This window comes from Bombyx mori, chromosome 7 (genome assembly GCF_030269925.1).
Source record: "Bombyx mori chromosome 7, ASM3026992v2".
Taxonomy (NCBI): domain Eukaryota; kingdom Metazoa; phylum Arthropoda; class Insecta; order Lepidoptera; family Bombycidae; genus Bombyx; species Bombyx mori.
Genome location: NC_085113.1, coordinates 10,599,097 through 10,624,380, shown reverse-complemented (window position 1 = coordinate 10,624,380; position 25,284 = coordinate 10,599,097). Strand labels below are relative to the sequence as shown.

At 42.7% G+C, this 25,284-nt stretch overlaps 1 protein-coding gene across 1 annotated transcript in view; it reads left to right on the top strand.

The window, feature by feature from the left end:
• Gcy (receptor type guanylyl cyclase) overlaps positions 1-25,284 on the top strand; it is a 311,036-nt gene that overhangs the window by 95,539 nt on the left and 190,213 nt on the right. The window contains exon 4 of the mRNA XM_062669266.1: positions 16,198-16,381. Coding sequence (XP_062525250.1) covers positions 16,198-16,381 — 184 coding nt within the window. The remainder of the gene's footprint in view (positions 1-16,197; positions 16,382-25,284) is intronic.

Below are 25,284 nucleotides of genomic sequence, written 5' to 3'. Positions count from 1 at the left end.
GCGCCATTTTCGGAACCACTGTCCTAGGGCTAGGGCTGCGCTCTGAAGCTTCTTCGCGATTAGGCACTTGTTTCTACTGGAATAGTAAACAGTCGTGTCGTCGGCGAATAAAGCTAAATGGGTCGGCGGCGACCGGGGAATATCGTTAACGAATAAGCTAAATAGGAGGGGTGAGAGGACAGAGCCTTGCGGGACTCCAGCTGTGAGAGGTCGTGGGGAGGAGCGGGTTCCCTCGACTCGATATCGAAAAGAGCGGTTCGACAAGAAGTCCCGTATGATGAGCACGAGACTATCCGGCACGCCCATGTTGAATAGTTTGAAAATCAAACCGTTGTGCCAGACTTTGTCGAACGCTTTTGCGACGTCGAAGAAGAGAGCTCCCGTGTATAACGGTTTTGGTCGATTAAGCCCCACAAGAATGTGCTCCGTGAGGCGGTGCACCTGTTGAACGCATGAGTGATTTGTACGGAATCCGAATTGTTCATCGATGAGAATGCCCTTGGATGAGACGAAGTCTCTGAGGCGTTTGTAGAGCAGACGCTCATACAGTTTGCCTAGAGACATGAGGAGGCTAATCGGGCGGTAGCTCGTCGGATGATTTTTTGGTTTACCGGGTTTATGTATGCCGATAACGTCTGCTTCTTTCCACACCGCGGGAAAGATACAGTTCGCCATAGCGGCATTGAAAATAGATGCCAACATCACGATGAGTTGGACGGGTAGAAGTTTAATAACGCGGTTGGATATACCGTCGGAACCGGGAGCCTTGCGAGGACGTAGGTCTTTGATCAAGTCTTTAACTTCCATCGGGGTGACGGGTGGTAACGCATCCGAGGGTGGCAAGGAGGCTCTGCGTTCTACCTCACTATCTACTAATTCTACACGAACAGGGTCCACGGATTGAGTGCTGGGCGTGCACTGGGTTTGCAATGTATCGGCCAGCAGCTCTGCTTTTTCGTCATCATCGAACGCCGCGAGTCGGCCTGAGGGGCCTACGAGGGGGGGCATAGTTACTACCGTATCCGATTTGAGAGTACGAGCTAAGCGGTAGTAAGACCTTTGGGAGGGCGCGAGTCCTTCTAAGAAATCAGACCATCTGGCATCTCGGACTTCGGCGATGCGAGACTTTACGTCGCGTTGTAAGGCACGCATTCGAATACGATTTTCCGCGGTAGGATACCTGTCGTAGGCGCGTATCGAGGGGTTCTTAGCTCTAAGGAGCTCCCTAATATCATCGGACAATTTGAAGCGGTGAAGGAAGTCCTCCGCTACAACTTGCTTCGATGATCTATCTAATGTTGAGGTGATGTGTGACGTTAAGATGTCTATGGCTTCAGCGGTATCCTGAGGAGACGGGGTAGAGTCCGGGTTAAACGGGAGCGATGGTGGATCAGATTCAGACAGGCTGATGCCCAGCGTGTGCCAATCCACCACAGTCCTCGTGACGGGAACGGAGTCGGGAGCGCGACCGAGCTTCATAACGACGGGACGGTGGTCTGAATCTAACTCTGAAACTACTTCGATCGAGTGTAAGCTCAGAGTTACGTTTTTTAATAACGCTATGTCGAGTATATCCGGACGATGCGCGATATTTAGCGGGTAGTGAGTCGGTGTTAGCGGAGCGACGATATCGAAGGCGAGATCATCGACTAACGCGTCAAGCCGCCTGCCATTCGGGGTCGTGGTGTGTGAGTTCCACCTGATGTGTTTACAATTTAGGTCGCCCGCCAGAATGACAGAGCTCCCCATGCCGAGCAGCGCCTCGATATCACTGCTTAGAACGATCTTATCCGGTGGAAGATGAACGGACGCGATAACGATCGGCGCGTGTCCCGTCAGTGAGATTCGGCACACTGATGCTTCGATATTAGCGAGCGCGGGAGGATCGAGCGGGACGCAATGCAGGGCTCTTCTATAGTAAATGACGGTACCACCACCACGAGCAGAGAGCCTGTCGTTCCTGACCATGTTATAGTTCGCGATTTTAGGGTCACGGCGCGCGGGCTTAAGTAGGGTCTCCTGCACTAAAAATATATCAATTTGATGGTCACGCAAAAAGTCAGAAACCTGATCACGTTGATTTGCGAGACCGTAAGCGTTAATAAATCCTATCGTTACGGATAGGGGCTTTACTCTACTTATATACGCCATTGATTACCGGCGGAGTGAGGGGAGGACGTACGTATTTAATGACGCGTATACGTCGGCGTACCACTCTCGCCGACCATCTTCATAGCGGTGCTAGAGTCCATCATTGGCAAGTTAAACTGGGAAAGAGTTGGCATAAATATAAATGGATGTTACTTGAGCCATTTGAGATTTGCCGACGACATAGCCCTGCTATCAGAAAGTATTAACCAACTGCAAATAATGATAAACACTCTACATGAAGAAAGTCGTAAAGTAGGCTTGGAGATCAATCTAACAAAAACCAATATCATGACGAACCATATCGAAAGACCGATATATCTTGAAAATTCTTCTTTAGCATATGTCGGTGCTTACATTTATCTGGGTAAGCAAGTTTCATTCAACCAACAAAATAATGAATTGGAAGTGGAGAGAAGGATCAACAACACATGGAAAAAGTTCTGGAGTCTCAAAGAAATACTCAAAAGCGATATGACCATACGGATGAAAACGAAAGTCATGAACACCTGCCTACTACCCTCATTAACATACGCCTGTCAAACATGGAAATTTACCAGAAAAGTAAAAAATAAAATTATATCCTGTCAAAGGAGCATGGAAAGAAGCATCTTGAAAATTAAGAAAATCCAAAGGATCCGCCATACGACTATAAGACAGAAAACAAAAGCCATCGACGCTCTCAGCTATTCACAAAAGCTGAAATGGCGTTGGGCTGGACATGTAGCGAGGCTCAGCGATAACCGCTGGACCGCAAAGACAACATCATGGCGCGGTCCACTAGGACAGAGGAAAAGAGGTAGACCAATTACACGATGGGCAGATGACATCATAAAAGTAGCAGGTGTACAATGGCCGCGAGCGGCAGAGAATAGAGAGTACTGGTCATCTCTGGAGGAGGCCTTCACCTTTCATTGAGAGGGTTCTTGCTAACATAAATAAACCCTGACTAATTTAACCAATTAAATCAATATTTAGTACTTTTCAATGTAAAAATTATTCCAAATGTTATGTATATTATTTCTTAAAATAAGAACACAATTCAATACTTCTTATCACTCATAACATGTACATAATCAAAAAATCATAATCAAGATTCAATTAAAAATTATTTCGTTAATTATTTTGAATATTGGATAATAAATTTAAAAATGTGAATGATTTTGCATGCATATTAATAGTGTAAATTTTTTTTTTGGTATGAAAAGCAAGAAATAAAAGGCTTTTTTATTTTTATTTTTATTTATTATTATATTATACGTCGGCGTATTCTTGCACAACGGCGATAAAGTGTTGTGCAGTGGAGGCAGCGCGAATGGCGTCGCCCAAAGCGTTAACGCGCTCAAAGTTGATCGACTGAAAGAAGTCGATCGCTAAAGCGAGATTGTCGGACGCGGTCGGAGGGCAAGTCGCGGGAGAGGGACGAGTCGCGGGGGCGGGACGAGTCGCGGGGGCGGGACGAATCGCGGAGGAGGGAATTGTAGCCGTGTTCATATACGACAGCGGTTTCGCCCAGGCCGAGACACTGGGCACCTTCGCCGGAACGAACGCTGGCTTAGCCTGCGACACAGAGGGTGCCGAGGCTTTGATGTCTGGGCCGGAAGCTCGGAGGCGGTTTTGGCGGGCGACGCGGCGATTTATTTTCGGGGCTCGGGGGCATCCGCGGTAATTTGCGGGGTGACCCTGTGTTTGACACAGGACGCAGCTAGGCGGTTCCGTCGCGGTTTTTTGGTCGCGAGCGCAGAGGGCCGTGGCGTGATCGCCCAAACACTTAACACATCGGGGGCGCGCGTGACAGTTACGGGAAGAGTGCCCGTACAGTTGACAGTTATGGCACTGGCTAGGAGTGCCTTTTTTATGGGGGGCTTCGACGGCGATACCGGAGAGCCTACAGACGGCCTGTGTGTTGAAGATTTTCTTACCCTCGGGGGTAGGCTGGAGGGTGACTAGAACCATATTATATGGCTCCCTACCGCGACCGGTGTGCATACGGTGCACAGAATTCACTGGAAAGCCCTGTTCTAACAGATCGGCCTTGACGAGCTCTACATCTAACTCTTTAGGGATTCCACGTATTACAACGCGGAGTTCGCGCTCCTCCTGGAGCGTATACGTATGGAAACTTATACGTTCCTTACGGAGGTAAGAAGAGAGGGCCCTATGGTCGTCGGGTGTTTGAACCTTAATTTGAATGCCGTTCGCGAGGTTACGGGCATTCGTGAAATTTATATTTTTGGCCTTAAGGGCCAGGCAAACTCGATCCCAAGCTGCCTTCTCCTGAAGGATAACCGGGGGAGGGGTCTGGGTTTTATTTAGTGCCACCGGACGCGGCGACGGAGTGGCACGGGCTGGGGGCGCAACGGGAGTCTGAGGGCGGGGGTGCGACGCGTTCGCGGCTTTGCTAATTTTAGCGGCCGCGGGAGCTCGGGACTCCGCGGCACGCTTCTTACCCTTCTGTACCAAGGTGAATCCATCCGTCGATGAGGTGGGGGCGAGGTCAACCTCCATGTCCGAATCAGAGTCGGAGCACGAGGAGGCGGGTGCAGGCGACCTACGAGCAAGTGTAGGTATTTTAGAGGGCGCGACGGAGGCCGCGGATGATTGCTCAGCTGAAACGATGGTCACAGCGGACGACGCAGCAGCTTTACTCGCCAATATAGGCGACACGGGAGCGGCAGGCACGACGGAGGCTGCGTTGCTCAATGCAGAAGCTTTGCACGCAGGTACAGGCGACGCAGGAGCAGCGAGCGCGGCGGAGTCCTCGAGAGGGCTCGCAGTGTGATTGGCCTTGAAGGCCAGAAACTCTGAGGCGAGCTGTGGGTGGTGAAGTCGGAGGAATTCCGCGAATACAGCGTCCATGATCGCTGAGTACCCAGGTGGGGCGGCCCCGGGTCTTGAAAACACTCGCCTTGCGGCGAGGCCCCAACTTCTCGGACCTGAGCGGTTCTATTGAACACAGGTGGTATTGAATACAGGACAAAGAAAAAGCAAAACAAATCAGAAATAACGCAAAGAAACAAAACAAATAAATACTTGCAGGAAACCACTTTGTCGGCAAATGTACCACGAACACAAAAATAACTAAAACGAAACAAATAAAAGCTTCCAGGAAAAACAGTTGGTCGGCAGATGTATCACAGGCCGCGCGAACAATGGCCGGGCTAACAAAAGCCGGGCGAACAAAGACCGGGCGAACGAGTGGTCGATGAGCACGTCCGCACGTGACGGGTGCCTCTATCGGAATGGTCATATTTGTATGGAGTTGGAACGTTAGCCTACGTTTGCCGTTAGGGGCGCTGTAGAGGCGCTTCGTTGCTTATAGGCCAAGTTAAAGTGTCGACTGTGCTGAACTGTGTGCTTAGTGCGAGTTTTTTAACGTTCTCGATAGCGTAAAAGTTAACTCAAATTGGTATGGAGTTGGAACGGTTGCCAAGTTTGCCGCTAAAGGCGCTGTAGAGGCGTTTGGTTGCTTTCAGGCCAAGTTAAAGTGTCGACTGTGCTGAACTGTGTGCTTAGTGCCAGTTTTTTAACGTTCTCGATAGCGTAAAAGTTAACTCAAATTTGTATGGTTGGAACGTTTGCCTACGTTTGCCGTTAGGGGCGCTGTAGGGTCGCTTCCTTGCTTTCAGGACAAGTTGAAGTGTTGACTGTGCTGAGCTGTGTGATTAGTGCGAGTTTTTAACGTTTTCGATAGCGTAAAAGTTGCCGCGAGAGGCGCTGTTCCAACTGTATACGAATTTGAGTTAACTTTTACGCTATCGAGAACGTTAAAAAACTCGCACTAAGCAGACTGATGTCCGATCCTTCAAAAAGGAACTGTTTCGCGATAGTAGCTGTCAGGACTGTAAAATACGGGCGTCAGTATTCAATCTATAGGGACAAGGGTCTACGATGTTTATTTGTTCGGAGGCAACCCCTGTATCATCGATTTTCATGTGCGTCGCAGGCCGACGTAGGGAAATCGGGAGAGGTGAATATGAAAACCCGAAGTTTCACATTATGATTCCAAACTAACCGCAATTATTGGCACAAAACAAATTCCAATATGTATTGTCGAACAGTTAATCTATACTAATAGTACATGTTATTATCCGCAACATGCTTCGTCAGATTACAGAAATAAAGTTATCAGCAACATGTTTCGTCATCGATCGTATACTAATATATAAATCTACAGTGGTTTTTACGGATGTTCCCTTATAACTACTGAACCATGCGTCCGATTGACTTGAAACTTGGTATCCATGTAGAAAATACATGTGCATAATGGATAGGCTAATATTTATATGATTGTTGGACTCCCTATACCAGTTGCGGGGGCGTTAATGATGAGCATTTTTGTGGAGGTGAGAAATAATAATGTTAATTTTAAATGCCCAGCGAAGCGGACGGGTACAGTTAGTTATATATAAATCATTTTAGATGCCACCGAACGCGTAGTATAATATATCTGTGATGGTAACCACTTGCTCTTCTGCGTCAGAGTCTAAGGACAATGACAAAATGCCGCCATCATTGTTGTCTGCTCTCGACAATTGAACGCGCCATCATGCTTAATTAATATTAGACCCCTTTTTTTTAATTCATGGTCACCCGTCATTACTTAGCAGCAAATTAGAACAGTTTACAACACCAATTGTAGGAGAGCTTATGATGAAATTAATATCCTCTTTAAGGTTCGAATTTGTTTGTGCTCGATTCTGAATTGTTGTCATGTAAGTTTTAGTATTTAAACGAAATACCGTTATAAAGTCATGGATATAGATACGAAAGTCGGCTGAAGTGGCGGTGGGCCAACATGTATGCAGTAGAACCGATGATTTTTTTTATTTTTTTATTGCTTGGATGGGTGGACGAGCTCACAGCCCACCTGGTGTTAAATGGTTACTGGAGCCCATAGACATTATAATGTAAATGCGCCATCCACCTTGAGATATAAGTTCTAAGGTCTCAGTATAGTTACAGCGGCTGCCTCCAAACCGAAACGCATTACAGCTGCACAGCAGAAATAGGTAGGGTGGTGGTACCTACCCGTGCGGACTCACAAGATGACCTACCACCAGTAATTACGCAAATTATAATTTTGCGGATTTGATTTTTATTACACGATGTTATTCCTTCACCGTGGAAGTCAATCCTGAACATTGCAGTAGACAGATTTTCCAGTAGAGACCGCGCATCAACAAACGTAATGTGAGAGGCTCCCGGCTAGGTGGTGCGATAACTTGCAAATATCAACTTCATCAATATCGTGATCGGAAAGATATTGATGAAAATACCCGAAAATCGGACTCAGTGGCGTAAATGGGGAGAGGCATACGTCCAGAGCGAATATGGGATGATCTATCTTCTTTTTCTATATATATAAAAATGAATTGCTATTCGTTAGTCTCGCTAAAACTTGAGAACGGATGGACCGATTTGGCTAATTTTTGGTCTTGAATGATTTGTGACAGTCCAGAGAAGGTTTAAAAGGTAAATAAATATAAAATTACTCGAAATGAATTTTGATTTTCCTTTGATGTGTCCTCCGTCGGACGGATTCCTTTTGTTTGTTTTAAGTTTATTTTATATTAAAAGTGTAGATATTTTATTTGTCGATTAAGGCACTACGAAGTCTGCCGGATCAGCTAGTAATTAATAATGACTTTTTGATTACAACGAAAAGTTTCTCGCCGAATCTTCTTAATGAGTTGTAATTCCTATCCGGTAGTAGATTTAGCGAAGCACTATTCTTGTAAGGGGTTAGCAAATTATCTCTTTCTGAACCCGCTAGTTCGAATATACCCTAAGGCTACGAACGAATATGCAGGGAAAACAAAATTAGCGTTGATGTCAACAAAATTAATCACGTTTCACGTTGCTTATAGCTCAGTGGAGCTTAGTGTTAATGACACTTGATCACAAATTCATAGTGGAGACACGCCCGCAAAAACGAACCGAAAAATATTATATTTATGAAACCCATTTACCGTGCGGTCCTCTGGGTACATTTCGTCCATACGTAATCCCTAGAGAGTAAGTCACATCGCAAAATCTATACCTTCGAAAAATCTATGTATTTCATAATGTTGGTAAGTGACTTTGTTTTTTTAACCACTTTGGAGACAGATGGAACGGCCCATGTGCTTGTATAGCTATATATCAAAAATTCAATACGTGGTGGCAAACTGATTGTTCAGGACAATAGTCTGATTCTAAATTATCGTTTCATTTTAAATAATACTTATGGTTTATATTCGCGATTCGTAAAATAGACAGGGACTCTTTATGTCGAACTCACAGCTTTCAAGGTGATTTTAGGGTAATATGACCTCCAGTTTATATTTGTTTTAATCGGATTGAGGCGTCAACGAGTTCACAGTCCATCTGGTAACTTAGTTGCAGAAACAGGTAAGATAGTGCTACATATCCATGTGAGCTTAAGTACAATATCATCCTATCCTGGTACCACCAGCTATGATATTTTAAATTGCTTAAATTCTTATCCGTAAACCGCTTCGTTACGTAACGCGTTACGGTGCCACTGTATCTGGCTTCCCTTTCTCTAACGCATACGACAGCGGTACTGAGCACGTATGTAGCTTCTAACTATTTAGATATCTTCTTCAAGTTATGTTACAATTTTCCTTAAATTATCATATTATTATAATATTACATATATATTGTATACACATATTATATTGTTACGCGCTGGGATATTCTGGATAAATAAATGTTCCACCAAAGTACAACTTCAAACTGTATCTGCACTTAGAACACTTTAAAATTCTCAATTCGCTTCTTCCGCTTCGCTTCAGGTGATCCGTTTGCTGTTTCGCTTCGAGTAGTTCCGATTACTGACTGACTGCGTGCTCTCTCTGCAACGCTTTTATAGTCGATACGACATCCCTAGAATTATCGAGAATATTCCACAGAAGTCAGGTATTGTGTGTTTCCGCTATATGACAATAGATGGTGTTGTATTTCTTGAGCGTTCTAGATGTTACAAGATCCTTTGATATTCGTTCGACTATTCGGCGATAGATGGCGTTACTCTTACCGGTGTAACAATATAATATTACATATAGCAATGAATATAGATAAAAATTAAGTAATAACCTAAGCTTTTGTCAAGTTAAGCAATATCAATATTTAATAGTTCAACTTAGATTAGCTTAAGTTATCACTTCTGTCGGGTGTCCGAAGACTCACACGTTTTTTTAAGGGTTTCGTTTTTATCACACGATATCATTTGTTGCTTCGTGAAGACACGCCGAACTAAAAGAAAAATACAGATTCCAAATAAAACATGTCGGCATCCAACTGGAACCAAACCCGAAAAACTTCTCTAAAAACACAGTAATATATTACTTATGGAAGTAGATAACGAATAAATCTTGAAAAGCCATATTTACTTACGCCACTCGACAGTTAGAAAGAGGATTTATGTTTGAGATCACCACGTCCTTATTGAAATCACATTTGGTGGCATGTTAAAGAGTTAATGCGTAGGTCAAAAATGTTAAGATATTTTGAATAGATTTCCCAGAGATGGTAAAAGGAAGGGTATTGAAATTGAATATTTAATGGATTTGTATTTGCGAATTTTGTAATGTTTTTCTAATTTTTTTTACTGCTTACATGAGTTGACGAGCTCACAGCCTATCTGGTGTTATGGTTACTGGAGCCCATAGACATCTACAACGCAAAAGCCGCCACCCAACTTGAGATATGAGTTCTAAGGTCTCAGTATACTTAGTCTGGCCATAAATACTGTAACAATTAAAAATAAACAAAATATTACATTTGAATTTGGAATCTGTCATTTTTATATGATTGCTCATTGAGTTTTCTCATTGTGGCGCCAATACATTGTACAATATTTTGCGATATTAAAATGGAGTGGGGTGATAAAGAGAACCGAATCGCTGTGATTGCATTACACAAAGTAGGTATGGAGCCAAATGCAATTTTTAAAACTCTCCATACGCTTGTTATTAGTAAAATGTTTGTGTAGCGGACTAAATATTCGTCGTGGCCTAAAGGATAAGACGTTTCGTATGTAGCGATGCAACGGTGTTCGAATCCCGCATCGGGTACCAATTTTTCTGATGAGATATGTACTCAACAACTGTTCACGATTAACTTTCACGGTGAAGGTGGGGTAATAAAAATCAAACCCGCAAAATTATAATTTGCATAATGACTGGTGGTAGGACCTCTTGTGAGCCCGGACGGGTAGGTATGTTGTAGATGTCTATGGGCTCCAGTAACCACTTAACATCAGATGGGCTCTGCCCCTGGCATTGCTGATGTCCACGGGCGACGGTAACCACACACCATCAGGTGGGCCGTGTGCTCGTCTGCCTACAAGGGCAATAAAAAAAAAATAAAAAAATACAACACACACAAAACACACACCACACTTTTCATTTTTATAAAATAGCGAAGCGATTCAAATCGATTCTCGCTTCGCAATCCAGACTGTTATTCGAACAAAAGAAATGTAACTTTAAATATACAGTGAGTAGGTGTTTACATAAACTATTTTTCGTCACGAACTAGATTAAGCGTAGCATATACTGTTTGTTTTCAGTGCAATAGCTACGAGAATCGCGAATATTTTTATAACTCTAAAAACGTAAATTTATTTTTAACCGTTCAATAACACTGAGAAATTTTTTAAATATATTTTTAAAGAAAATCACGTTGTTCAATCGCGGGAGCTATAGAATACTAGTGGTCCCGCAGTATAACTCAGAATATAATTAATTAAAATCATAAGTTTGAACATTATTATGGTTGTATTGTCAAAGATTATTTATTATATTTCTATAGTGACAGATTTCGCCAAGAAAGATAAACAATATCAACTTATTCTCAATTTGACTACAGACTTATGCAATAACCAAATTTTGACAATAAACAAAGACTATGTGTGTGCATGTGTGTCATACACATGGTAGTGTGTGTAATGTTTTCTTTATTTATTTAATGTATCTTTTATGCTTTATTTAAAAAAAATATTAGCATTTTGCACTTCTTCTCTATATTCTCTATAAGTGTGGGAAATTTCATACTCCTGCGTCCGCGCAATTTTCGCAAAAAGGGATGCAAAGTTTTTGCTTCACGTATTAATTTATAAGATATTTGACAATTGGCTGTATTGCGTTATCGACCTTAACCCACAGACACAGCCCACTGAGTTTCTCGCCGGATCTTCTCAGTGGGTCGCGTTTCCGATCCGGCGGTAGATCCTGCGAAGCACTGCTCTTGCTAGGGCCCGTGTTAGCAACACTCCAGTTTGAGCCCCGTGAGCTCACCTACATGTTAGGGCGAAGCTGAAATAGTCTCTCAAGGCTATCAATATAAGTAGAAAAAAAAGCTATCGACATTTTCTACATAAGCTTGCACATAAGCAGTCTGAATAGCAATATACGAGAAAATTCCCGTTCACTGAAAGATTTTCCCTTTGTTCTATTCCATTTTAAGCTTCCGCAAATCTGACCCATACCGGTTCCTACCCAAGGTAACACCATGAGGTGCAGTTGAGAAAAAGGCGATGGTAACACTGGTTAAACCAGTTCAATGTCGATGGAAACTCCACTTAGATACTTTTACTGGTGGTAAGACCTCTTGTGAGTTCGCACGGGTAGGTACCACCACCCCGCCTATTTCTACCGTGAAGCAGCAATGCGTTTCGGTTTGAAGGGTTGGGCAGCCGTTGTAACTATACTGAGACCTTAGAACTTATATCTCAAGGTGGGTGGCGCATTTACGTTGTAGATGTCTATGGGCTCCAGTAACCACTTAATACCAGGTGTGCTGTGAGCTCGTCCACAAATCTAAGAAAAAAAAAAGATATATGATGGTAACTTGTGACCTTTTAGTGTATTGCACACATGAAGCGGTGATTTTCTATAGTATCTTCATAACGTGGAGCGCGTGCTTGTCAGACTATAGAGCCAATAAAGAACCGAATGTGAATGGTAAATGATCGCTGAAGCTGGAATGCGTTGTCTTGAAATATAAAAAGACATTTCTGATACCTTACTGGTGGTAGGGCCTCTTGTGAGTCCGCGCGGGTAGGTACCACCGCCCTGCCTATTTCTGTCGTGAAGCAGTAATGCGTTTCGGTTTGAAGGGTGGGGCAGCCGTTGTAACTATACTGAGATCATAGAACTTGTATCTCAAGGTGGGTGGCGCATTTATGTTGTAGATGTCCATGGGCTCCAGTAACCACTTAACACCAGGTGGGCTGTGAGCTCGTCCACCCATCTAAGCAAAAAAAAAACTACTTTATTGTTGTTCATTGTTCCTCGTTTCTAAAAATCGCTAACTCTATAACCGTTGTGTTAAACATTGCACTGTCTAATCAGTTTATTACTCTATTTTGTTGTTGTGCTTATTGGGAGTTTTTTAACTTCTCGATCGCGTAAAAGTTAACTCAAATTTGTATGGAGTTGAAACAAGCTTCCTGCCTATGCCGCTAGAGGCGCTGTTCCAACTCCATACAAATTTGAGTTGGCTACACACTTAAAAGACTAAGCACACATAATGTAAATTGTAACAGTCTTTTTGTAACGTAGATGGATGAACAAGATCTTTGCCCATTGAATTTAAATAGTCATGGAGCCAACACACATCAGAATTTAGTCTGAAATGAAACCGAACTTCAAGTTTTACGACGGATCTAGGCATGGCTCTAACTACCCGTGTGGGTTTAGAATACATGTTTCCAATTTGCATTATAAAAATGTTGTGGTGTGGTCTGGTCACGATGGATTAGACGAGAGTAAATAATACGTCCATTCAGTTTGAAGGTTCGGTTTATTGTGTAAAATATGTATTTAGTTACAAGACAGTAAGACAGTAGTGCTGAAGAAGCACTTTAAATAAGGCTGTATACATACTTGAATGTTTACACACTACAATGTTGTGGCGCAAAATAATGTGATCCCGGCGCTAATAAACACACGTGTTGGGCGAGGCTAACTTGCCCCTGGAAATGTGTCTAATTAGCTAATTTAATTGAACCAAAATTATAGAGAATAGTTTTTTTTTTGTCTTAGGTGTGTGGACGAGCTCACAGCCCACCTGGTGTTAAGTGGTTACTGGAGCCCATAGACATCTACAACGTAAATGCGCCACCCACCTTGATATATAAGTTCTAAGGTCTCATGTATAGTTACAACGGCTGCCCCACTCTTCAAACCGAAACGCATTACTGCTTCACGGCAGAAACAGGCAGGGTGGTGGTACCCACCCGCGCGAACTTACAAGAGGTCCTACCACCAGTAACACGATAATTACCTGTGAACGAAATGTAACATAGTATTTAATTATACAACAGCAGGTAATAACTTAAGAGCTTAGTTATATTCTTCTTCTTTTTCTCCACCTTATCCCGCTAGGTGGGGTCGGCACAGCTAATTTTTCTCATCCATTCTCTTCTATCAGCTGTCATCTCAATACTGACTCCTCTCTCTCTCATATCGTCATTCACACATTCCATCCATGTCTTCTTCAGTCGACCCCTTCCCCCTCTACCTTGCACTACCATTTCCATACATCTACCATTTCCATACACCCTCGGCTTCGTTATATTATACTTATGCAATTAAATAAAACATACTCGTCATAATCATCCTGGTTCTGACCACAACATTGAAAGCAGCGAATCCATGAGCGACTTACTAGTGGTAGGATGTCTTTTGAGTCCACACGGGTGGATACCAACACCCTGCCTACTTCTGCCCTGAAGCAGTAATGCGTTTCGGTTTGAAGGGTGGGGCAGCTCTTGTATTTTTTTTTTTTTTTTATTGCCCTTGTAGGCAGACGAGCATACGGCCCACCTGATGGTGAGTGGTTACCGTCGCCCATGGACTTCAGCAATGCCAGGGGCAGAGCCAAGCCGCTGCCTACCAAACTACTATTGTACTATAAAAACGGAGACCTTAGAACTCTTGTCTCAAGGTGGGTGGCAGGATTTACGTTCTAGATATCAATGGGTTCTGGTAACCACTTAGCACCAGCTGGGCCGTGAGATCGTCCACTCACCTGAGAAATAAAATAAAAAGTGTCATCATTTGTCTTACGATGGGCAGTTTGTTCGTTGGCCGGTTTCAGGCCGTTATTTTAAGATAAAATTTACATAAATGCTTCCATAGTAACACTTGTTTATTATACGTATAGCTTTTAACTATATTACCCACTAGTGAACAAAATTCCTTCTACACCGAGACATAGGTATATATTATTTAAATAAAAAACACATTCATTTGATATAACAATGAGCAACCTTCCTTATAGTCCCAATTATAACAGTAACAACTTTTATCCTAATAGCTTGGGAACATATAAAGGATAAACAAACATAGAGACATTAATTATCTAACAGGCTTTTACTTGTTTCACTTGTACGTAAGGGAATCTTTTAACGTAATATTCACAAACATCAGATATTTTATGTAGGTACTTGAAAAATTTGCACACGTAATTTTATTACTTTGACCATTAGAATCATCCAGGTAGAAAAATAAGTATTTTAAAATAGCATTTTTTAGTTAGACCATTGTAGATTTGTATTTGTATAGAAGACTAGCGACCCGCCCTCGCTTCGCTTCGGAAACATTAAAACACACATGAAACCAAAAAAAAAAATTAAAAAAAAATTAAAAAAAATAGCCTATGTTCATCAGGGACAATGTCGGCTTCTAATGGAAAAAGAATTTTTCAAATCGGTCCAGTAGTTTCGGAGCCTATTCGAAACAAACAAACAAACAAATCTTTCCTCTTTATAATATTAGTATAGATTGAGATGACCAGTCTAATAGCTTTAATAATGGTGCTACTTAATAATTATTATATTAAAACAGTGAATTCCGTATTTTAATAAAAGCCAAACAACAGAATTTATCTCTTATAAGGCAGATCGTAAGACTTTAATTAATTATTGACAGAAATGCCAGCGGCACAGAAATTACATGAAAACTGAATATTATTATCCTCTCTATTGCCTAGCAGCTTGCAATGTTCACAATGAAATATTATTTTAGTAATATGTCATAATATAACTATAATATTCAGTATGCTTAGTGCGAATTAATGCTTAATGTAACTATACTGGTGGCGCATTTACGTCGTAGATGTCTATGGGCTCCAATAACCACTTAACACCAGGTGGGCTGTGAGCTCGTCCACCAATCTAAGCAATAAAAAAAATGTATGGAGTTGAAACAGCGTCCCTACGTTTGCCGCTAGGGGCGCTGTTCTAACTCCATACAAAATTGAGTTAACTTTTACCCGATCGAAAAGTTAAAAAATTCGCACAACCACACAGATCACATGAAACGTTAAAAATTACGGTTATACTCATTTCCCTAGCAGTTAAAATTTTCAAAATAGACAAAAAAATAAGGTACGTAATGATGCCCAATACTTCCCATCTGCACCCACCCACATCTGCACCATCTCTGCAACGCATAGTCGAGACGAAATTCGTCGACGAGAGCATTCCTCACAAGTCGAGTGCCTTCGATGTGTGTTTACGATATCTGACAATAGATGGCGTTGTACTCCTCGAGCGTTCTAGATGTTACTAGATATTCGTTCGATATTCGTTCGGTTATTCGGCGATAGATGGCGTTACTCTTACCGGCGTAACAGTATTAGCAGCGTAGTACATATGGATAGGTACATTTCATTTGCTTCAAGACGGATAACGACACTGCAACGTCTTTGTTTATAATTTCGGCCTGGCGCCTGAAAGTCTTACGAGGTTCCCATACCTAAGTGGTGCGAGCGGTCTTTAGGCTTCAGTAATCAAGTTATACCATGTGGGCGATAGCTGGAGTGTTGATATACGCCATAAAAATTAATTACAAATAGGGAAGGGCTTAGAGAGAGAAAATCCCGTCAAATGGTTGGTGATTCTTTATGAGCATGTCCAATTGAGTATGGTGCGATCACTGGAGACCACCAACGCCATAACGTACACACCCGCGGACATGACCGAATATCCCCTACTCTTGACTACTCACTAATACTATCCTTTTTTGTCAACAGCATCCGTTGCTAGGATTTCAAAGTTCCTGGGCGGGACCGGTATCCCATTGGTCACGACTGGCGGCTTCTCCTTCGACTTCGTGAAGACTAAACAGACCTGCAAGGACGAATATTACATGTTAGTGCGCACAGGACCATTGGGCTTCAAGGACTTGGCGTACTTCATTATTGACCTAATGAAACAGTGAGTAAATTGACCTTAATGACGTTTGAATTTTGGGGTTTGTGTGAAGGTAGCAAGACGTGTTGGGTTTGCACGAGTCAGAACGCAGCGTTTTTTTAAATGCAAGCTGATGCGGGAGTTTCGGTTGTGATTGTGTTTAGGCCAGTTGTATACTAGGTAACACCATAAACTTAGTTCTCATCATGAAGCAGTCATGCTTCTTGGCTTACGGGATGGGCTAGCACTTACACGAGGCAATTGAAACTTGAACCCTGCGTCTTAACGTAGTATTCACATTGTAAAATCCCGTCTAAGCAGATGACAAGAAAAAGCAATTATCCTACGACACGGGAGTATTCATGACAACCTTAAATTGACATTTTGAGATCCCTATATAAATAATTATTTTGTCAGTGCTGGATGCGCGTCACGTACTCGTCCTGATTTCGGAACACCTGTTCATAGTTTAACCTTAAATTTGTTATCAAGAGTTTAAGCTTTGCTTTTTGAAGTTAATGTTTTTAGCTTTCAACGGACGCCTCAGAACATTGGTGCCGGACCAATCCGGAGAAATTAGGTGGAAGTCTCAAAAGCTATCTCAAACCTCAAATTAGAATGCATGAATGCTTCTCGGTAGATAACAAGTATATGGATCAATGCCGATTATAAATTTAATAAAAGTACGCTCGTTTGATTTTTATTACGTAATGGTATATTTTCATTTTGAAAGTGGTATGGGAGTATGAGTACCAACTTATATATTTATTATTATTTATATCATGTTATCAATTATAAAAATCTTCATAAGGTTTAGTAATTGACGTTGAAAATCGAATTAAAATCCATTCTCAAGCTTAGAAATTGTAACTAAATTTTGTACCCTTTTTTCTCTATCTAATGGCTGGTAGCCTGAGGGTGTATACCAGCTATGCTCGGACATGTAGGTGAGCTCACGAGCTCAGCCTGAGTGAACTACACTAACCCTAGCAAGAGCAGTGCTTTGCTGAATCTATCTCTGAATGAAAACCGCGACCCACTTACTAGATTTGGTGTGAAATTCAATGAGATGGACTACAGTGACCGGTGCTTGGAGACTTGCTTGGATTCTTCAAACGAGGCTTGTGGAGAGTACTCAACGGTAGGCAGCGGCTTGGATCTGCTCCTAGCATTGCTGAAGTCCATGGGCGACGGTAATCACTCCCCATCAGGTGGGCCGTATGCTCGTCTGCCTACAAGGGCAATACATTTTTTTTGTCTAAAAGCACCGAGAGTGAATCCGGGGGATCCGACAAGACAAGTTTTGGGCAACAAGGCTTTGCGTTGCCTCGTCGCCTGGGTCGGGTATGTACCTATAGTTAGAGGGGGCTACGTTAAAAGCGTTATCATGACGCACCGCTTTTTCAAAGGAGCTTTTGAAAGCATTTTCTTATAAACGTGCTAGTAAGATTGCCCATAAATGTAACTTTTTTTATTTTATTGCTTAGATGGCTGGATGAGCTCACGGCCCAACTGATGTTACGTGGTAACCGGAGCCCATAGACATCTACAACGTAAATGCCGCCACCCACCTTGAGATATAAGTTCTAAGGTCTCCATATAGTTACAACGGTTGCCCCACCCTTCAAACCGAAACGCATTAATGCTTCATGGCAGAAATAGGCAGGGTGGTGGTACCTACCCGTGCTGACTCACAAGAGGTTCTACCACCAGTAATCACGAAAATTATAATTTTGCGCCTTCGATTTTATTACACGATAGCGACCCGCCCTCGCTTCGCTTCGGAAACATTAAAACACACATTAAAACCAAAAAAAAATAAAAAAAAATAAAAAAAGTACCTTATGTTCATCAGGGACAATGTCGGCTTCTAATGGAAAAATAATTTTTCAAATCGGTCCAGTAGTTTCGGAGCCTATTCGAAACAAACAAACAAACAAATCTTTCCTCTTTATAATATTAGTATAGATATTATTCCTTCACCGTGGAAGTCAATCGTGAACATTTGTTAAGTACGTATTTCATTAGAAAAATTGGAACCCACGAGCGGGAATCGAATACCGATACATCGCAAGATATTAATGCACTGAACGTCTTAATCAAAATTGATACTTGACAGCGGGATTCGAACACTGAGGCATCGTTGGATACGAATGCACCGGGCGTCTTATCTTTTAGGCCACGACGACTTTTAAAGTAGTTATTCAATTCAAATTCAAATTCAAAATAATTTATTTCAAGTTAGATGTCAGTATGACACACTTGTTGAATGTAATATAAATAACAATGTTAACTCTACCACCGGTTCCAAAAAAAGTCACAGTCCTGAGAAGAACCGGCGAAACAAACTCAGCGGGCTTTTTTTTTTGTTTTTTCTCAAATATTTACTTTTTTTTAAATAATTAAAAATATTTACAATAAAGGAAAAAACAAGTAAAAAAATACAATTAAAAATAATAATAATAATAATGAAAAATGAAAAGGCCAGGAGCGAACGCCTCATTCCCACGTAGTGCCATCTAGTAGATCATCCTTAACTTTATAATATGCCTTGTTGCACAAACGTTCCTTGACAGTTTTCTTAAATCTATGAACAGTAGGCAGCGGCTTGGCTCTGCTTCTGGCATTGCTGAAGTCCATGGGCGACGGTAACCACTTACCATCAGGTGGGCCGTACGCTCGTCTGCCTACAAAGGCAATAAAAAAAAAGGTAGTAATTGAACGTTTAGTGGGATCTTGTTGAAAAGTTGTTGTTAGAGGCGGCTACGTTAAAAGTGTTATCGTGATGCGCTGCTTTTTCAGGGTAGCTTTTGAAAGCATTTTCATAATATAAACGGGTCAGTAAGAGTGCGTATAAATATATCTGTATTTTATACGATGAAAAAATCGATAAAGATCAGTTCTGATGTAAAAGTTATACATTAAATACATTGAAGGAGATGAGGTGTAGTAATTTCTTCCATATTCACGAGTTACGATATAAAAAAAAGAAACATTTTTTACGCTTTAATCTCGAATTTTGAATACATACATTACTTCAAAATGTTCATGGTAACGGAAGATGTCGGAAGAAATAAATTAAACAGTAAAAGTAGAAGATAAAACGTCATATTCGTGGAAGCGCTTACGTGTTTGTTGATGACAAGATATATTCAGGAAGTAATCTGTCAATATCCTTCGAGCAAACCTTTTAAGTCTCAGTACATAGAGCTCAATAGGATCTGACAACGAGGCGGATTTGTCTGTTTGCTTGTGAAGACACGGATCTGTTTCAGTGAAGCAATAGGGTCTGATTTCAATAAAAATTGAAAAAATCGCATTAGACAGTGCCTTGACTTTTCTCCTTACGGTAATCACTCAAAATCAGCTGGGCCGTATGCTTGTGTGTCTGGAATGATAATAAAATGAAATTTAATTTGAAATTGAATTTTATTTGGAAAAATTACAGTCCAGATGTTGTGATCTGAAAAAAAAAACATTCAATTTTTTTTTTAAATATGTAACTCAAACCCTTATTTACCTTTGTCAAGATTGATTGTCGTTTCTACGAGAAAGGGGTTAGAGTATTCGCGACACGCAGACAATAACGCGTTAGTATTGTCCTGAAGGATCCAGAACACAAAAATTGGCATAACGGCTGCGCGTACATTAGAAGTCGCCCAGTATAATCATCCAAAGGCGTGTGAGAATAACCTTACGTCACTCGTGGGTAACGGTAGCCGCCCAGTCGATGATGTAGTGGTGGTCACTAAAATCCCAATCTCGGCGTCCGTTAATCAGACTGGTGAGAACCATGGGCGCGTCACCATTGAAAAGTCCTACGGCCCCAAACAGCAATCTATATGAAACACGAAATACGAGGTCAGTACCTAAATCTTTTGACTTGACGCAGAGCCGAACTCTGAATCAAAGCAGCGTAGTAAATTGTCTACGGCAAGACCATGGAAGCGATCGTAGTACACAGGTGATTTTGCTTCCAACAATTTCCGCGTCTTCGCTAATTGAATTTGAATAAAATATTTCCGTTATCGCCTTCCAATTACGGCCCTGCACAGAAGCGACAAGGGCACCTCTGCCCCTATATATAAATTAGGAAAGGTCAAAAGCGTGTGCAAATGACACCCGGAAAAATATCCCGAATTTAACATTAAAACACTTTGTGCTCGTATTATTAATTTCGCTGTGTCTAAATTCAAAGAGAAAGGTCGCATTGAAAATACGACATTTCCGTGTTATACGAATACAAACCACCTTAGCACAGATTACCATGGGCTGTATTAAGTTGGTTATAGCGTACCGCCCCACCCCATCAGATCGCGTGGGGGTCGTAAAAGTGGTACCAGGGTAATGCGATGTTCAATCGAGATGTACTTACTAGAGATTTTTTTTTCATTTTTATACTTCATCCGTTTTTGGTTCTATGCAGACCGCATTTTATAATCACACTAAAATTAACAATTTCAAATATCACTTTTTTTTTTCGTTTTTCATAAAAAAAATATATTGCCTTTGTTATTAGTTTAGTTGTATTAATTTGTTTTATGCTCAATTACCTTCGGTGGTTGTGATTTGGTAGGTGGTTTCAAATAATGTAGGTACACTCCGTACACAAACACAAACAGTTTATTTAATCACATACACACAAGAAGTTAACAAAGAGAAAGAAGGAGTGACAATCACAGAGATAGGTTAAACAACAACAAACAAATTATCGAAAAATAAATACTTTTTGTCCGAACGATATGATGTGTAAACAATTCCAATCTTTTAACTAACTGCCCTCACACTGGCTCACACATTACACCAATCTCGTTCGTATGACGTAGAATTGTCCTTTTCCATTATGTCGTCGCGTCGTCCGTCAGATTCGTATCGTAACGTACATAATGTAAACGTATTTTGTTGTGTGAATGTATACAGTACATGTTAATATTATAGTTATTGTTATGTTATATTGTTGTATATATTATGTGTTGTGTAATTTATATATAGTAAATTAATATATTATATATATATATATATATATATATATATCTCTCATGTTTATATATTGTATATAATAAATCCAAAATAATATTTAATACTTATGTGGAGTAAGCCCACATCACTCCCCCCCAGCGTCCCGGTTAGGGGCGATAATAATCTGGGAATCGTACCCGTCGTCCCGAACGTGTTATTTTGGATGTAGGAGTTAAAGATGGGCTAGATTTTGGAGACGGCAGATCACGATTCGTAATTGGTGGTTTTGAAGCAGGTAGTGGGGGAGGTATATTCTTCCCTTGTGTACTCCTATCGTCTGCAAGTATGAAAGCGGGTTTAAGGCGATCTACTGAAACGGATACTGGTTTCCCTTTAACCAATATCTTAAAGGCTTTGTCTCCTCTAGTGAGCACCCTGTACGGTCCCGAGTATGCTGGGTGGAAGGGAGGTCGTGCAGCGTCTTCACGGAGGAAGACATGCTGAGTGGACTCCAGTTCTTTATGAATAAAGACAGTGTGCTTGCCATGACGTGAAGCTGGGACTGGTTTCAGCTTTTGGACGATCATGTGTAGGCGCGCCGTGAAATCTGTTACATCAGATGTTGTAGGTGTGCTCGAATCAAGCGGTGCAAGGTGGCTCCTGTGCGCCGCTCACGGTGTGTCGCCCGAGACGAGGTTCTACGGGATTTTCCCGGGGATGAAATCCCGTCTTAACATTGGTACGGGTACCGCCTAAGGCGAGACTTTCGGCGCGCATCGCGGTACCGTAAGTTTCGTGTAGTCGGTGTGGTGGAGCTCGATGGGGTTTAGTCGGTAGTCGTTCTGCGGGGCAAGTGCTTCGCGCGCCTTTTTCAAGGCGTAGTCTCCTGTGAGAAATTGGGGGAGGTGAAGGACCTCGGCCCTTCTCTTCTCCCCTTCTTCCTCTCAGGAGGCGCCGGAGTCCGACATAACCCGGTTCGTTAAAAAGGTGTGCTCGAATCGAAAAATTCTCCCGGTAATTTGAGCGGTTCACCATACAGTAATTCGGCGGAGGAGGATTGTAAATCCTCTTTGAAGGCACTGCGAATGCCGAGGAGTACCAACGGCAGTACTTCGGACCAGTTGGAGTCAGCGTGGCACGTTATGGACGCTTTTAACTGTCTGTGGAAGCGTTCCACGAGTCCGTTGCACGCTGGATGATAGGCGGTAGTGCGTTTATGCCGGAAACCCGAGACTTTTGACAAATATTGAAACAGTGCGGACTCGAACTGTCGTCCGCGGTCTGTGACAATATCAATTGGTACACCGAATCTGGATATCCAGCCGGATATTAGTGCTTTAGCCACCGTTTCTGCAGTGATGTCTACTATTGGTATGACCTCGGGCCACCGTGTAAATCGGTCAATGGCCGTCAGGCAATACCTAAATCCCTGGGAGACAGGTAGTGGACCGATTAAGTCAATGTGGATGTTAGTGAAGCGTGCGCGTGGTAAGTCGTAAGTACCTAGCGGTGTATGCACGTGACGGCTTACTTTTGCGCGTTGACATGACAAACAAGATCGTGCCCAGTCTCTGCAATCCTTCCTCATCCCGGGCCACACGAAGCGCTGAGCTACTAACTTGGCTGTAGCGTTAGGGCCGGGGTGACAGAGTGAGTGAAGACTTTGGTATACCTGTCTGCGAAACTGTTCGGTAATGAAAGGTCTAGGCACCGAAGTGCTAACGTCACAGAATAATGGTTTTTGACTACCTGGAAAGTCCATCTTCTGAAGTCGCAAAGATGAGTTATGAAGGTGTTTGGCGAGCTCTGAATCATTATGCTGTGCTAGACTGAGGTCCGTCAGATCAATTGGAGACTCCAATTCATCCACTCGTGAAAGTGCATCAGCAACGATGTTATTACTGCCTGAAATATGTCTGATATCGGTGGTGAATTGGGAGATGTAGTCCAAATGTCGGAATTGTCTGGGCGAGCAGTCATGCTTCCGTTCGTGGAAGGCATAACTGATCGGCTTATGGTCCGTGTAGATTGTGAAATGTCTGGCTTCTACCATGTGCCGAAAGTATTTGATGGCTTCGTAGATCGCCAGAAGCTCACGGTCGTAAGGAGAATATTTGGTTTGGCTTGGGCTCAATTTTCGTGAAAAATACGCAAGAGGCTGCCACGCTTCATCATCTAGCTGTTGAAGAACAGCGCCGATAGCCTTGTCTGACGCGTCTGTTACCAACGCTAGCTTGGCATCACATTTTGGGTGAGCCAAAAGAGCTGCATTGGAGAGGCTTTTCTTGGTGTCTTCGAAAGCCTTCAGAGCGTCGCCTACGAGACTGATGGGCGTGGACCCTTTTACTGACCCAGTGAGAAGAGCGTTAAGAGGGGCTTGGATTTCGGCGGCCTTGGGCAAGAAACGCCGATAAAAATTGGCCATGCCGAGAAACCTTCTCAGTGTCTTAACGTTCTGAGGTGGGGGAAAGTCAAGTATGGCACGTACTTTGTCTTCCAAGGGCTTGGTGCCGCTCTCCGATACACAGTAACCCAAGAAGGTTACTTCGGGAGCTCCGAAAACACACTTGGAAACATTTACGACCATTCCATAGTCTTTGAGCCTGCTGAACACTTGTCGGAGGTGATGTTCGTGCTGGGCCTCGTCTCTGCTAAAAATTAAAAAGTCATCGATGAAACAGTAGACGAAATCAAGGCCACGCATCATCTCATCGAGAAAGCGTTGGAATGTTTGACCCGCATTTCTTTGTCCAAAGTTCATGAATGGGAATTCAAACATTCCAAACGGGGTGGTTATAGCCGTCTTCGGTACATCCTCTTCAAATACGGGGATTTGGTTGTAGGCTTTTACCAAATCGATCGTGCTGAATACGCGACAACCTGCAATGTTATGTGTGAAATCATGTAAATGTCTGATGGGGTACATATCCGGTATTGTGCGAGCGTTGAGTTTTCTATAGTCGCCACATGGACGCCACCCGTTGTCCTTCTTGGGGACCAGATGTAATGGGGACGACCAAGGGCTCTCCGACGGCCTAGCGGTACCGTTTGCTAGCATCGCTTCAAATTCGGCTTTCGCGATCTTTAGCTTGTCGGGAGCAAGACGTCTAGGCGCACACGATACGGGAGGACCAGGTGTGGTGCGTATATGGTGTTGAGTGTTGTGTGGAATGCTACGCTGCGTACCAGCCGGACGTGTGACTTCAGGAAATTCTCGCGAAAGTAATTGATGGTAATGTGTGTCACCAGTATGAACTTTTACAGACAAAATTGAATTACATTTACTAGCCAGTGAAGCTGGAGCAGAGAGAGTGGTAGTGTTGTCAATTAATTTTTTACATTTACAATCTACAATAAGGTTATAATATGCCAGAAAATCAACACCTATAATAGAATTGGTGACATCAGCCACCACGAAACGCCATGGGTAGTTACGACGGAGTCCGAAGTCCAACGTCAGGTGCACATACCCATATGTGTTAATTGTAGTTCCGTTGGCCGCCATCAGCTTGTAAGAGGTGGATGCTCGACGCTCTTGTAGTTGAGATCGGGGGAAAACACAGAGGTCGCTACCCGTGTCGACCAGAAACTGCATTTTCGTTCCGCGATCTTTGACGAAAAGGCGACCTGGGGTGGTGGGGCAATCTTCCGTCGCCATCACTGATTGCCCGCTGCGTTTCCCGACTTGTAGTCACATGGCTTTTGGCATTTGTGTGCCCTCGACGCGAACTTGGAGTGGTACCAACAAATTGGGAAGCGGTGGTACATTGAAGCTGAACGAGTTGAACTGCGCGAGTTTGACCGGCGTCGCTGCGGCGGGTTGGTTCTATGGGGGTGCCGGGACCGTCGGGTGTGCTCATCGAGTTTGAGCGCGAGGTGCTCAACCATTTTTCTGAGCTCAGCGATTTCGCCCGATACGGTACTGCCAGGTCCAGTGCTGCCTGTTTCTACAACCTGCGCCGACGTTG